Genomic DNA, 15,503 nt, shown 5'->3' with positions numbered 1-15,503 from the left:
TCCTGCTCGGCTGCTCCGCGACTCCGGCGCCTTCCCGCTGCCGTTCCTGCCATCTAGAGGGGACCTTTTCCCACTGCAAACGTGTCCCTCAAAGTGCAACAAAATCCCTCGATTCAGAAGGAAAAATAATCAGAGCCCATCACTTGATGGCGCAGGAAGAGCCTGGACACAGTGGTTCACACCACGAATCCACACAGGATTTTCCTGCTTGTTTAACCAATTCCAGAACCAAGCAATGGGAAACCCACAGCAACAGGAAGGGATATTTTCTAGCAAGTCTAGGAAAGATGTATCAAACCAGTCCAAGAGAGGTAAACGAGCAAAATAATCATCAAATCATGGCTGTGAATGCAAGGTACCAGAAGAGAGGCCCAAGGGGGGCTTCTGCTTGTTCTCTCCATAAGGTGGAGGATGGAAGTTTGGAGATGACCTGGATCAAGAGGCACTGCAGAGCAGCTGGATAGACCGGAGGGATGGGATAGGAAGAGGATGGACCCCAAAAATGGAGTGTTTAGGTACAAACCTGCTCTGGTAAGATGTGGTTTGGGAGAGAAAATGTTCCAGCCTGGCACTGCAGGGCCCAGCTGCTCATGGGCTCTGTGGTTTGGGGAGGGGGGAAAACAGCTGGAAGTCACCAGCTGTAGGATGGGAGCTCTGATGGACTGGTCATTCCATAGAATGGAATCCCAGAACGGTTTGGGTTGGAAGGGACCTCAAAGCCCATCCAGTGCCACCCCCCACCATGGGCAGGGACACCTCCCACTATCCCAGGCTGCTCCCAGCCCCAATGTCCAGCCTGGCCTTGGACACTTCCAGGAGCAGCCACAGCTTTGCTGGGCACCCTGTGCCAGGGCCTGCCCACCCTCCCAGCCAGGAATTCCCCCCCAATCTCCCATCCATCCCTGCCCTCTGGCACTGGGAAGCCATTCCCTGTGTCCTGTCCCTCCATCCCTTGTCCCCAGTCCCTCTCCAGCTCTCCTGGAGCCTCTTTAGGCTCTAAGGTCTCCCCGGGCCTTCTCTTCTCCAGGTGAACACCCCCAGCTGTCCCAGCCTGGCTCCATGGTTTTTAGTGTGAGAAACCAACCCCTCCAAGGATCCTCAGGATATGTCCTGCTGGAGGGACTAAGGGCTTGGAAGTTTCACAAAACCATCAACATTAAGGATAAAGAAAACTTGGGAAGTGAAGTGCAAAGCTCTCTAGGTCTCAGAACAGAGACCTGTACAAGCAACAGTTACTGGATGCAATGGATTCCCCTTAGGAAAAGGGATTTATTGCTGCCTTCAAGCACATCAGCCCAAAAGGCTGCAAGGCTTAGGAGGGAAATCTTTTCTCCCCCAACTTGTAGGTCTAAAAGCATCAAAAAATCTACCACTCGAACTCAAGTGGAACAACACATTAATTCCACGATTGCTGCTGGAATACCAGGGAAGTTCACAGGATTTTTTTCCCCCAGAAGAAAAGGCAGTGGATAGACAATAAAATAGAGTGGCATCAACTGGGCACAACGTGTCCCTCCACAAATCCAGCAGTGGGAGCCCAAGCCACGTGCTGGAGCTGCAGGTGCCCAAACAGCTCCTCTGCAGCTTTCCAAAGGGGAAGCTTTTTCCCCCCTTTGGCAGCTCCCAAAGAATCTGGAGGTACAAACCTGGAGAGCACGTGCTGAGCATGCAGTGAACAGAAACACAAGCATGACCAGCTTTCCTTTTCTTTCCTTTTAATATAAACATCCTAGGGTAAGTTGGGAGCAGGAGCAGCCTAAAGGGAATGTCTTTTGGAATAAAACGGTGCAACGTGCTTCGGGAATGATGTGCAAAATTAAAACACCCAAGCAGGGTCAGCTCAGGACTTCCTGGATTCTTGGGTCTTCTTGATTTCCTGCAAGGAGATCAGGAGAGAGACTGAGAATCTGCCACTCTTTGGGAACAGCTCTTGGTTTCACAGCTCAGGAAAGCACAAGTGACCAACAACTCAGACCAGCTCCACCACATCACAGGACCAAGCCCTGAGCTCACCTTTAGGGACAAGGCAAGGATTGACTTGGAAACTCCAGAAACAGGAATCCCCTTCTCTGCCACCCAGGGATGAATGTTTATTTTACCCCAGCTCAGTATTGTGTTGGATTCATTTCCCACTCTTAGGCCACTGATCCATCATCACCTGTACTCAATCTGTCCCTCAGCAGCTCAAAGCAGACCAAGTGTGAGATGAGGTGACAATTCTGTGGCTGCCTGAGAACAGACCCTCACCTGCCTGGCCCAGGAATGAGGTGGAAAAATCCCCAAGGACTCACCTCCAGCAGCACCTCCTTCAATTCAGAATAGGCCTTTTCTAAATCATCGTTAATGATGATCAGGTCGAACAGCCCAGGCTCTTTACCTGGGAAAGGAGATGAGGTCAGAGTTGGAGGAGAATGTTTCTTCCCTGTGGCACCTCCTGTGCACAGCCCAAAGTCCTATGGCATTTTAATACTATTTTTTAGTATTATTATTTCAGCTGCTGCTAATGAGCTGCTCTGCCAACCACCCCCAAGGAACCACAGTGGGAAATGCAGCAGTGCTTTGATCCAACTCAGCTCATGCCAAGCCCTGCCAGCACTGCTGGAGAGCACAAATCAGATGTTCCCACAAAAACCAGCTCCCAAATCACCCAGGCATCCCCTCTCCCTGCACACTCCAAGGACTTACTGAGCTCCAGGTCCACGCGGGCTGCAGTCAAACGTTTCAGTAAACTCTCTTCTGTCTCAGTCTTTCGGTCCCGTAGTCTTTTCTCCTAAACCCAAGGACAAAGGCATTAAAGAAATGAGTGTTCTGAAAGCTGCAGGCAGAAACCACCCCCCACCCCTCAGGCCAGTGCTGTCTGTGACCACGGGCACGTGAGAACACCCTGGAAAGGGTGAGGGGCCTCACTTACAGCCCAGTGCAAACCAGTGGCCAAACTGGGCTTGAGATCTCCTACCCAGAGTTCCGGGTCCCAGGTTTCTTTTACCTCCCTCTCATTTATTTATTTTTCCAGGTACTGCTGGAAATGAGATCTCTCTGCTGGGCTCTGGCATCTGGTGCTGCTGGCTTCCTCCTCCACAAACTCAACGAGAAACAGACACTGCCTGATGTACTGAGAGCAAGAGGGGAGAGTCAGGAGTTGTCCTCATGTGTCCTCATCCCTCTCTGAACCATGACAGTGATTCCACTTCTGCAAGAGTCCCAGTGCAATCACTTACATAGGGTAAGACCAGAGGGGCGTAGAATTTATGGTGCTGCACAGAACCAGCCTCCCTGGGTTTAATTTTAACTGTGGAGGCAGATCTCAGCACAAAATCCTCCTCTCCCTAGCACGGAGCACAATTAATGCATTTAAAAACTGGCCACGCCGCGATGGCGTCCATAACCAAGGTGTGGAAAACATCCAGGAAGGACTCAAAAAACACAACACAGGAAGATTTATCCCTGAGGCTGGGGAGCTGGATGGGCAGAGAAACACTTGGGAATGTCCTCCCCAGCTAGTGCAGGGCGCTGAGAACACAGAGGTGGCTGAGGGAAGGGGGAGCCCCGTGGCTGCAGAGGCAGATGCTGTGATTACCTCTAACTGCTAACGGCAAAGCAAGGCGGGCGCTCACCAGGATCTCAATGGACGGCGGCTGCACCGAGATGTAGATGGGGTTCAGGTCGGTCTTCTTGATGTTCTTCACGCCCTGGATGTCGATGTCGAGGACACAGATCTGGTTCTGGGCCTGCACGGCCTGCACAGCTCCTTTACTGGGGACACAGCACACAGGGCAGGGGTCAGAGCAGCTGGGGGGGTTTGGGGTGTCCCCCTCCTGCAGCGGGTGAACCTCACAGGGCTCCCCTGTGCTGTGGCAGGAGAGGACAGAGCCTGCTCTGCTCTTGATAAGGAGTTTCTCCAAGTGTCCCTGCTCTGGGGAGGAGCAGGGAGCTGCTGTCTCCAGCTAGAAAGGCTGGCAAAGCCATGCTGGAAGGTGTGGAAATGGATCATGTGTGACTATCCCACAGGACGGGTGGGATGTCTGTGAACTCCTATTCCACCTTCTAGAGGAAAGTTCCCTGCCCATGGCAGGGGGTTGGAACTCGATGATCTTTAGGTCCCTTCCAACCCAAACCAGCCTGGGATTCTGTGACAAACATAGAAACAACCTTCACCAAAGAGCAAAACCACTGAGAACTCCCCTTCTCCAGAATCCACTGACTCCACATGCTCTCCTGAAGGATGCTGCATGGACATGGATGCTCCATCTGGGTCACAAGACACACTTAATTCTCCACTTAATTTTTCAAGTGGTGGCTTCTATATGCTGTTAAAGACAAACTCTTCCCCAACACGGGGAATTAGCTCAAGCTTTTTAATCACTTATTATTACTCACTGATGAGATTTAGAGAACAGAAAGGATTGGTGAGAACTTCAATTATTCTTCTAAGCAGGAGGGACTCTCCATTTTATCCCACATCTGATCAGGAATATCCTCAGGGGCTTGCAGAGGAAACAGGCTTGGAGACATTCTGAATTTATTTTGTTTGCAAACTGATCTATATTGCTGAGGAGTTTTGGGGTTTATTTCAGCCTCCCACACTGCATGGCCACCACCACAGCCAGTGTGGCTACACAGAGGGGACCCAAACAAACCCAAGCACATAATTTAATTTGGTAAAGTACCAAACTCCTGCATATTTCAGGGAAATTGGCAGAGGAGAGCTGTCTCCTTAGCATCCAGCCCAAGAAAAAGGCACCAAAATCAACTCACCCATGCCCCAGGCATCAGGGAGCAGCCGTCTGCTGGATTAGGCAGGGCACAGGAGGTGGAAGGAAGCCTGGACTACACAGGATGCAGCCAGGGATTAAGGACCCTGAACTCCATTTCTCCTTGGAGCTGGGTATGTGGGAGAAGAACTTTCAGCTTTCAGGACTTTTTTCAGGACTTCCAGGCACTTTTCTTGCCAAACCTGTCAAGACCAGGGCCTGTAGCACATTCAGTCTGGGGCTTTATGCTGGCAACTCCCACAAGGAAACTATAATGGCATCATGGAATGTTTTGGATAGGAAGATGCCCCAAGGATCATCTCATTCCAACCCCCTGCCATGGGCAGGGAACTTTCCTCTAGAAGGTGGAGCTCTGCCAAGGCAGGAGTTCCTTCCACTATCCCAGGTTGCTCCAAGCTCCATCCAGCATAGCCTTGGACACTTCCAGGGATCCAGGGGCAGCCACAGCTTCTCTGGGCACCCTGTGCCTCACCACCCTCACAGTAAAGAATTTCTTAACTCAGAAGGAAACTTTGCCATCTCCAAAGATTCCTTAAAAACACACACTCAGCTCTTCAAGAGACATCAAGCCTTCTTGAAAAGCAGACAAATTTCTTTAATGCCAGTAATTAAATACATCAAGAAACATTTAACCTCCCTCCTCAGCAGGTCCTTTACTAAAGCACCACAATTTTCTCCCAATAATTATATAAGATACCTGACTCCCAATTAACATTCCAGGTCCCATTTTACTGATCATCAGCTCCAACGCTGAGGGCAGAGCTATTTTAGAACCCACTCAACTCTTTAACCCCAGTGAGGGGTGCCATGAGATTTATCTGCTCATAATCCAACACTTTACCACAGTGGCACGTAACAGACAACACAGGTATGGCTTCTGATCCCAGATTTGTAGAATCCCAGAATATTTTGGATTGGAAAGGATCTTCAAGACCATCTAATTGCAGCCCCTCTGGCACAGGCAGGGACACCTGACCTACCTTGTTCCATACATATTCCCAGAGAACTCTGCGTGCTCGATGAATTCACCAGCATCAATTTCTTTCTGCATTTCCTCTCTGCTCACAAAGTGATAATCTGGAGAAGGGAAAATAGGAAAAATAGACAGAAATTAATGTTTTGAAGGCAAAGTTCATGGTCAAAATGACCCCCATGGGTTTTGGGGGGAGGAGACACTTAAAATCTGCTTCAGACAATGCAGACAGACTGCAGAGATTCACTTCCTAGTTCCACACCAGTTGTCCAGACACCTGCTCAAAACATTCTGGAGCTTTCTCTGTGGCCAAAAATGCTCCTCTCCCCCCTTTTTTATATCCTTTCCCATTCCTGGTGCAAGTGGGAACCTCTCCCCCGTTTCCTACAGGTGTGGGATACATTACAGCAGGGCTGGCAAGGCCTTTAATTTGAAAGGATTTATAATTAAAGACCAGAATGGGATGAGAGAGAGGGAGATAAAAGGGAACATCAAAACCAAACTAACTAAAAAGGAATATTTCTTCATCTTCTGTTGAATTCCTCTCTTTATTTCATAGGGAAAACTGCCACTGGAAATTAATAACAAACCTCATTTGATAGTTCCTTAAATATGCAAATAAATGAGAAAACAGCTGGGCACAAGCTATTAATACAGCTAAGACCATCTCATTAAGCAGCTGTACTTCCCAAAGCAGAGGCCATTGGAGGCTATCTCCCCAGAACTACCTGGAACTTTGGAAAACCAAATCACCCAACACCCAGGTTCAGAGCAGGGTACCTAAAATGAGAGCCCTGCTTTGAAAACCTGAAGTATTTGGAGAGCTCAATGAGACAGAATCAACTGCAACAAGCTCACCTTTGCCATTCACTTCTCCAGGTCTTGGCTGCCTTGTGGTGTCTGCAGGGATAAAAAAAAATAGAAAAAACAGCCTTGTAAATTCCATACATCACCCAAGGGTGATGCAGGATCAGAGAAATGCCAAGGTTTAAGTGGCACATGGACCTCTAGGAAAAAAAAGCTCTACCAAGAGGCAATTTAGGGGAAAAAAAAGTTTAGTTTGAAGTGAGATGAGAGATTCAGTTGAATCAAGAGCATAGGATGCCACACACACACAAAAAAGACTATTCTAAGTTTTTTTCTCTTCCCATACCAATAAATTTTTAAGCATCCAGTATTTGCTCTTTCATGGTGGAGTGAATCCAGATCTCAAAGCACAGATTTTACTTTCAGTACACAAAGTGTTGGGACATTAAAACACATTTTGGTAACGGACTTAAAAAACACCTTGCAAAGCTCCCCGTAAAAATCAAATGGCTTTTGAAGCAGAAATGTGGGGGGATTTTGTTACTTCCACAGTCAAGAATCACTCAGAAGAAACTTGTTTCCTCTCTGAGTTGTGTTTAGAGACGTGGGGAGTCACCAGGCCTGGAAAGATGCTACTCCAGACCAATCTTAGACTTGCCACTCAATACCAGGAGTGAAAAGTGTCCTGAATTATTTAAACAGCCCCGAGAGCCCACAGACAGGCTGGGACACAGGCAAGCCATGAAACACCATTCCTTGGGGTATAAATAGAGCTCCAGAGACAGGCTCTGAGCTGGCACTCCTGAACTCCTCCATAGCCCATCCCTGGATACTCACGGGAGACGCTGAAGCCGAAGATGTTCTCATAATCTTTGAGCAATTTCTTTAACAAAGTGCTTTTCCCTGCACCAGATGGGCCACTCAGAACCACTGGCCTTGGTCCCTGCATGACTGGGGAGAGGCAGAAAAACGTGTCTGGTTAGAAACACACATGGAAACACAGCTGTGGATTGCCAGGAGCGCTCAGCCCCTCAAACCAGCACCAATCCTTCACCCTTGGGTACAAATTTCTGTAGGAAAATCTGAAATGATGCAAAATCACAAGCCTACAGCTGATAAAGAGTACTGGGAGTGCAGGAAGAGTTCTTAAGAGATTGAGGTTAAACTCATAGGATGTAACCCAAAGGAGGAGGAAACTGGGTTCCAGCTGCCACCAAACTGGGATAATTCAAGCCAGCTGTTTTCCATCACCACGGGTGGGTCTCACTGGAACCAAAATCTTAAGGAAAACTCTAACAGGAACAAAACCCTGTTTGTGCCTGGTGGCATTTGGAATCATGGGACAGAGGTACAGTCCCAGCCCCTCCCCTCTCACAGGGAAAAAGGAGCTTCAAGGAGAGTTTGCAGGATAAGACTTTGGAGTTCTCCATCACCAACCCCCAAACTCTTGCAACAGCATCTGAACTCAGGTGTAATCACTGCCATGAACGTGCTCTGGAGTCTATTCCCATATTTCCTGGAGCACCAACTCCATCTGGAGGTGTCTCGTGGCAAGAGGGAAAGGTTCAGTTCCTGGTACAGGTGAAAAAAAGGCAGCCTGGGGCCACGCAGAACTTGCTGCAGTTGTTTATTCAGCCAGAAAGAGAGGGGGGAAAAAAACGTGTTTTCATGTTCTGCATCTCTGGGGAGGAAGAAAGGTTAATTATCCACAGGGGAAAAAGAAGAAAATGCTGAATAAGGGTACAGGGGTACCACTGGGGACCCTCATCCATCAGCAGCTTCCAAACCAGAAGTGATGGTGGGAGTGGGACAAATCAAATGAGTTCTCCCTATTTAAAAACAACTACTTGCAGCAAGCAGTAAAATCCCTGGAAAAGCATTTTTTTAACCTGCTGGGCTGGGTGTGGCCTGGCAAGCCACCAGCCAAGAGGCAGATAATGCCTTTCCATTTTAAATTAGCTCATAGCAATGTCACCCTGACTTTACACATCACTTTTTCAAACAGCCTTAAGCCAAATGCTGTCTCACCAGAGCAGCCGCGGGCTAATCCAGCCGGGCTCGCTCCCTGACCCCGCCTGCGTGAGCGGGACACCTCCTCCGCCCTAAACCCCTCCCTCAGGCAGCGCCACAGCCGCAGAATTACACAAGTTTTCCCTCTGCTCCCTGAGGATGCTCGTCTGGACCGGAGTTCATCCCAGGCTGCGCGAAGGGACGGGATATTAATACACAAAGGCTAAGGAGGTGCCACCAGCGGCAGCGTGGGTGGTAACAACACCCACGGTCAATAATTATCCATAAGGAAATTCCTTTATTCCTTCTTTTCTTTTGCTTAGCGCCCTCCAGGTGCTGCAGGCCCAGAGATCCAACAGATGAGATTTTGGAGAGCCAGTCCCATCACCACATTGCCAGATTAGGCTACATCATCCCAAAAACTGAAGGCTGAACAAACTCTAGGAAGTCCTTTGGGGACCTTCCTACCATTCCTTTAGTCCTTAAGCTTCCATAATTTCCAAAAAACACAGGTTTTGCCTAAATATTCCACACCAGAAGAAAGCACCAGGGAGATGCTACGCAGTGCTTGCAGCAAGGAAGCAGAGCACTCCCTGAGGAGTTACCCAAAGCATTTCCCTCTCTCCTGTCCCTCACAGCTCTTCTCTCCTGCATAATTCAATCAGGTGAGCCCTAAGCATTCCTTGGAAAACACTCCACACAAATTCATCACCCTTCAGACATCCCTGTGGCTTCACCACACATCTGCTCCCCAGCACTGTTCCTTCATCACACAGCAGCTTCCACAAGCACCCCGAAAGCCTCACACGTGACACTGGGATCCCAGCATGGATTTGTCCAGGTGTTCCTGGAAAAACCTGTCCATGATCCAGCTGTGCCAACAAGAACTGCTCCAGATGCACAAACCCCAGTCCTAGATCCTGGCCAGAGGAAAAAGAGCTTTTCCCTCTCCTCCCTCAAAATTTTATCTGCCCTTTAGCAAACACCAGCAGAAGACCAGGAATTTAAAGCTGCCCAAATCACTTCCAATCATTTCATTCCACCCCAGACAAACTGGGAAGGGAGGCAGGAGTGGGCTGGGAGCAGGCTCCATCACATCCTTACCTTCTCCTTGTCCTCCCTTCCAGCCAAGGAAAGCAGTCCAGCTCCTGGCAGCAGCACAGACTCCTGGGGACGGAGCTGGGCTATTTGTGAGCTCCTAAAGCCTTAATTAATGAGTCTCAGTTTTAAGATGGCCAATGAGAACAATCCTGCTGGGCTTTAATCTCCCTTCCTGGTTCCTCCTCCGCTCCCTGCTCTCCTGGCTGGCAAAGATGCATCCGACACCCCCAAAAGGCTGAGGGGTGACAGCCCTTGCTGGTCTGGGATTATGGAAAACAGCAAAATTGTCCCTGTCCCTGCAGTCACTGAAGGCACAAGGATTTCATCTGCGTAGAATCCTGGAATGGTTGGTGTTGGAAGGGACCTTCCAGACCTTCTCATTCCAAACCCTGGCCATGGGCAAGGACAATTTCCACTAGACCAGGCTGCTCCAAGCCCCATCCAGCCTGGAACAGTTCCAGGCACTTTCCTTCTGCAGGAACATTCCTCCTCCTTTGGACCAAACCCACACAGCTTCACCACTGCTTCACCTCAGGTCCACGACCACAAAGGTGAGGGGAAAACTCCTTCTGCTCGCAGATCCAAACCATGTCCCACCACTTCCACAGTGAGACCCTCTTCGTCACTTTACTCCCTTTTCTTTCCCCAAAATACTCGTAACTGAGAGAAAAGACACCTGGGTTGTGATCACCTCTCACTTCCTTCAAAGCTGCACTAAAAATAAACCTGAAGACTTGCAGGTGCTTCCTCCTGCCTCCCTCGTGAATGCCTTCTCTTGCTGGAGATCTGCAGAGGAAAACTGGCAGGGAACAAAAGCCGTTTCCACTCCCAGGTGATGGGGCTGGGCCCTCACAGGAGGAAAGACAGCAAACTGGGAATTTCACAGAATCCCAGTTTGGTTGGAAGTGACCTTAAATCTCATCTTGTTCCGCCCCTGCCATGGGCAGGGACACCTCCCACTGTCCCAGGCTGCTCCCAGCCCTGTCCAACCCAGCCTTGGACACTGCCAGGGATGGAACATCCACAGCTTCCCAGGGCAATCCCACGATGTCCGTGCCCTCATTCCCTGCTCCCCCATCCCTGCCAAACAGCTCCTCCCCCCACCAAGCCACAGCCCTCAAAACCCACAGGTAAAGCAACAAAAGAGCCCCCAAAAGCCCAGATCTAATGGATATGGGGCTTTTTCTCTCTCCTGCTTGGCTCCCAGCCCAGGAATGCATCAGTGCATCACACTTCCAAGCTGGCTGCAGCAGAAACATCACAACGATGTAGTTATTTTAGGCAGAAGCTCAATTTTTCCCGTTTTGTCAGATTTGGGCATTTTCAGAGCAGCCAATCTGCAAATATCCAGCACAGTTTCCTAAAAAATGGGTTGGGATCCAGCCTAACCCACCAAAACCACTGCAAAGTCAATCAGCAAGAGAACAGCCCAACTAATTAACAACACCAATTATCTACCACACCTGGAACTGAGGACAAACAGCCACATCAACCCCTCTGGGCTGCAAAAAGATGAGGTGGTCACTGAAGGAGGATGCAGAAGGTTGTCCCCAAGGCAAGGAACGTTTCCTGGTCTGCTTGTGGGGCTAAATTCACCCGGGATTTTACCTCGTAGGTGGCAACATAACCAGGGGAGCAAAGGACAGACATCACAAGAGTTAAACAAATTAAAACTGATTAGCAGAGAGGCTTTACTGGGAAGGCAAAGCCCCCTTATGAAGAAGAAAAGAAGATTAAAGCACAGTTTCCCTGGAGCCTTGAGAAAGGTCTCCCAGATTAGGATTATAATCCTACCCCCTATTTTTAGCAGGTTTGTTTAAAAGGTGCCACCCCCACCTTTCTAAGATTTGGGACAGGTTCCAAAAAGGGGCAGAGCTCCTGCTGTGACAGACAGGGAATTATCTGCAGCACTGGAACACGAGCAGGGAGGTTCCAACCTTCCAACCTCACCCATCCTGTGATTCTGTGTGGAGCAGAGCATCCCACAGCAGTACGGAGCTGGAACTCAGACACCTTTTGCCTGGAAATAATTACCTAAAAAGCACTAATTAGCCCTTCCACTGGCTGCACTCCTGGCTTGCAGGGAGCCATGATGCCACAGAAGGGACATGAACCACTTGCTCAAGGTCACTGCAGAAATCAGGGAGGTCCAAGCCAGTTATTCCAAGACCACGTCCTGCTGCAAACCAGACCAGTTTAACGCACCAGTAGGATGAAACCAGTTTACCCACCTGGGAAAACCTCTACAGAGGTGAAGCTCACACAGGTGTGGTTTTACCATCCACTTCCCCACACGTTTCACCACAGAGGGCTCTGTTTTACAATACCTGAGGGATGCTTATCCCAAATTCCCTCTTACCTCACCATATCCCACGGTGCCCACAAACCCCACCTGGTTCCACAAGCACATCCCTGTCTGGCTTATCTAACCAGGGACAGGAAAGTCTTGGAGCCACCCTGGAGCAGCTCCGTGATGGGCACCCAGCGTGGATGTCAGGAAGAGCACACAGCCAGCCCGGGGACTGCCCTGTGGGGCTGCCACCTGTCCCTCCGCCCTCAGCCATCCCACATGGATAACACAGGGCACGCAGCGGATCAGGGGGAGCTCAGCTTCCCCGGGGCTGGGTGTCGGCCCCCCCATCCAGGGGGTCCTGTGGGGCATCAGCACCCCCGGGTGGGCACCGCAGTGCCCCGGCACCCCTCAGCCGAGGGGCCCACAGGAGGCACTCAGCAGCCTGGGGCCAGCTGGGACCCCCCAGCTCAGGGCCCTCAGTCCAGGGCCTCTGTGAGCGGCTGAGCATCCTGGCGCCTGCTGGACCCCCTCAAGGGGGGTTTGTGAGGGGCTGAGCAACCCAGGGCCCCCAAGAGGGGCTGAGCACCCCGGGACCCCTCAGCAGAGGAACCCCAGGAGGAGCTCGGCACCCCAGGGCAGGCTGGGCCCCCTTGGCCAAAAGCCCTTGTGAGGGGCTGCGGACCCTGGAGCTGGCCAGGACCCCCTCATTCCAGGCCCCCCGTGAGGGGCTGAACGCCCCGAGGTCCCTCAGCCGAGGACGCCTGTGAGTGACAGAGCTCCTCGGGCTGGCTGGACCCCCTCTATCCATGGCCCTTATGAGGTCTCGGCACGCCGTGGCCGGCCGTGCCCCTCAGCCTGCGGTCCCCGTGCGGGTGTGACCCCGCAGCCCCATCCCCGCTCACCCGCCCGGGCGATCCCCGCCCCGCGCATCCGCCCGAGGATCATGAGGGGTGGGGGGGGCGGTCCCGGCAGCCCCCGCGCGCGCCCGCCGCCGCCGCGCGCCCTGACGTCACCGAGGGGGCGGGGCCACGGGGAGAGCGCGCCGTCACGTGAGCGCGGGGCGGCGGGACGGACCACGCGCCGAGCCGGGCGGGGGGGGTGAGCGCGGCTGGGGGGGCCTGGGGCTGAGCCATGATGGTGGGGGGGGGGGTGTAGCACCAGCAGGGCCGTGATGGGGAGGGGGAGTTGTGGGAGAACAGCGCGGGGGGAGAACGGAGGGGCAACATGGGCTGGACCGTGGCGGGGGGGCGGTGTTGGACCGAACCACGATGGGGTGGCGGGAGCCATAGTGGGGCTGAACCATGGTTGGATAGGCAGAGAGGTGGGGGCTGAACCATGGTGGGTGTGGGGGGAGCCGTGATGGGACTGAACCATGTCGGGGCGGGGAGAGACGTGGTTGGGCTGAACCATTGCGGGAATGGGGGAACCGTAGGGGGGTTGGACCATGGCGGGGGCGGGAGAAGACATGGGGCTGAACCATTGCGGGGTGGGGGAAGACGTGGTGGGGCTGAACCATGGCGGGGGCAGGGGGAGCCATCATGGAGCCAGACTATGGCAGGAGCTGCCATGGGGCTGCCTCGCGCTGCAGAGGGCAGGGGAAGCCTCACCGCGATGGGGACACGGGGGTGCTGCCTCACAGCCACCCCAGGACCTTTCCTTGTCCCCAGGCTGTCCCCAGGCTGCGCCATCTCCCCCGTCTGCTGGACCCGTCTCTCCCACCTGGGCTGAGATGGCGGCGAGCCGGGCGCTGAGGTGAGCACAGGGTGTCCTGTGAGGTCCGCACTGCGGCGAGCTGGGTCTCCCACTGGGGCTGGGCGTTCGTGTCACCCTCACGGTGACACCTGCCCCTGTCCCACTGGGGCTGGGCGTTCTGTCACCCTCACGGTGACACCTGCCCGTCTCCCACTGGGGCTGGGTGTTCTGTCACCCTCACGGTGACACCTGCCCGTCTCCCACCTGGGGCTGGGTGTTCTGTCACCCTCACAGTGACACCTGCCCCTGTCCCACTGGGGCTGGGTGTTCTGTCACCCTCACGGTGACACCTGCCCCTGTCCCACTGGGGCTGGGTGTTCTGTCACCCTCACGGTGACACCTGCCCGTCTCCCACCTGGGGCTGGGCGTTCTGTCACCCTCACAGTGACACCTGCCCCTGTCCCACTGGGGCTGGGTGTTCTGTCACCCTCACGGTGACACCTGCCCCTGTCCCACTGGGGCTGGGTGTTCTGTCACCCTCACGGTGACACCTGCCCCTGTCCCACTGGGGCTGGGTGTTCTGTCACCCTCACGGTGACACCTGCCCGTCTCCCACTGGGGCTGGGTGTTCTGTCACCCTCACGGTTACACCTGCCCCTCTCCCACCCTTCTCCCGCAGTGCCCTGCGCCTCCAGGCCGCGTTCCGGCCGCCGCTCGCCGCCTGCGTCCGCAGCAACTCCAACCGCGCCGCCATCTCGCACCTGCACCGGCAGCTCTACGGCCGCCTCTACCCTGTGCTGCTGGTCAGCACCGACGGCTCCACCGTCCGCCTGCGCTACAGGGAGCCCAAGAGGATCCTCATGGTATGGGGGATGTGGCTGCCGAGAGGCTGGGGGCAAGGAGAGCCCCACCGGCCTCATGCCGTGTCCTGACGGTCTCGTGCCACATCCCGGGGGGCTCACGCTGTGTCCCCTGGGGTCTCATGCCCTGACATCATGTCCCAGGGCGTGATGATGTGTCCTGGGATCTCACCCTGTGTCCCTGGGATCTCACACCATGTCCCTGGGATCTCACCCTGTGTCCCAGGGGTCTCACCCCGTGTCCCAGGGAGCTCACACCGTGTCCCTGGGGTCTCACCCTGTGTCCCAGGGGTCTCACACCGTGTCCCTGGGATCTCACCCTGTGTCCCAGGGGTCTCACACCATGCCCCAGGGGTCTCACACCATGTCCCTGGGATCTCACCCTGTGTCCCAGGGGTTTCACACCGTGTCCCAAGGATCTCACCCTGTGTCCCAGGGGTCTCACACCATATCCCTGGGATCTCACCCTGTGTCCCAGGGGTTTCACACCATGTCCCAGGGATCTCATGCCTTGTCCCATGGCTTCACGCCATGTACTGGGAGCTCATGCCTGTCCCTGGGGTATCTCACACCATTTCCCAGGGATTTCACACTGTGTCCCAAGGGTCTCATGCTGCGTCCAGGGAGCTCATGCCGTGTGCTAGGGGTGTCACGCTGTGTCCCCGGGGTCTCATCCCGTGTCCACCGTGTCCTCAGCTGCCCCTGGACAGCAGCACGCTTCCCGAAGCCGAGCGCAAGGCTCGCCTGCGCCGGCACTTCCCCAGCAAGCCCAAGGCCAAGGAGGAGGAAACCTTCGAGGGCATCGACTTGGACACCTACAAGAAGTTCTGGAAGAAGTGAAGCCCTGAAACCAGAAATGTGTAGCTATATAAATAAATATACACAAGTAAAGCCGTGCGTCGGCAGTGCGGTTCTGTGGGGCTCCCCCCGCGCGGAGCGGCGCGGTGGTACCGCCCGTCTCGCCCCCCCCCTCCGGCGGTGCCCGCGGTGGTAGC

The 15,503-nt window shown here is 53.5% G+C and overlaps 2 protein-coding genes across 4 annotated transcripts; one reads left to right on the top strand and one right to left on the bottom strand.

Moving 5' to 3' along the window:
• Positions 1-1,676: 1,676 nt before the first annotated feature.
• Positions 1,677-12,935, bottom strand: GUK1 (guanylate kinase 1). 2 transcript variants are annotated; one of them, XM_069006220.1, is made up of 8 exons: positions 12,859-12,935; positions 7,390-7,503; positions 6,604-6,645; positions 5,753-5,849; positions 3,615-3,753; positions 2,686-2,770; positions 2,292-2,377; positions 1,677-1,876 (listed from the first exon to the last, which is right to left on the bottom strand). In XM_069006220.1, the coding sequence occupies exons 1-8, from the start codon at positions 12,899-12,901 to the stop codon at positions 1,841-1,843; spliced, it is 642 nt and encodes a 213-aa protein (XP_068862321.1). In that variant the 5' UTR covers positions 12,902-12,935; the 3' UTR covers positions 1,677-1,840. The 2 variants fall into 2 exon arrangements, with proteins under 2 accessions (XP_068862321.1, XP_068862322.1); XM_069006221.1 differs by lacking the exons at positions 1,677-1,876; positions 2,292-2,377 and adding an exon at positions 2,987-3,112 and having other exon boundaries at positions 2,685-2,770.
• On the top strand, positions 12,900-15,399 carry MRPL55 (mitochondrial ribosomal protein L55). Of its 2 annotated transcripts, none has more exons than XM_069006222.1 (4): positions 12,900-13,005; positions 13,624-13,708; positions 14,328-14,511; positions 15,205-15,399. In XM_069006222.1, the coding sequence occupies exons 1-4, from the start codon at positions 12,900-12,902 to the stop codon at positions 15,346-15,348; spliced, it is 519 nt and encodes a 172-aa protein (XP_068862323.1). In that variant the 3' UTR covers positions 15,349-15,399. The 2 variants fall into 2 exon arrangements, with proteins under 2 accessions (XP_068862323.1, XP_068862324.1); XM_069006223.1 differs by having other exon boundaries at positions 12,988-13,054.
• The last annotated feature ends 104 nt before the right edge of the window (positions 15,400-15,503 follow it).

This window comes from Aphelocoma coerulescens, chromosome 2, assembly GCF_041296385.1.
Source record: "Aphelocoma coerulescens isolate FSJ_1873_10779 chromosome 2, UR_Acoe_1.0, whole genome shotgun sequence".
Taxonomy (NCBI): domain Eukaryota; kingdom Metazoa; phylum Chordata; class Aves; order Passeriformes; family Corvidae; genus Aphelocoma; species Aphelocoma coerulescens.
This window is presented reverse-complemented; position numbering and strand designations above follow the sequence as displayed.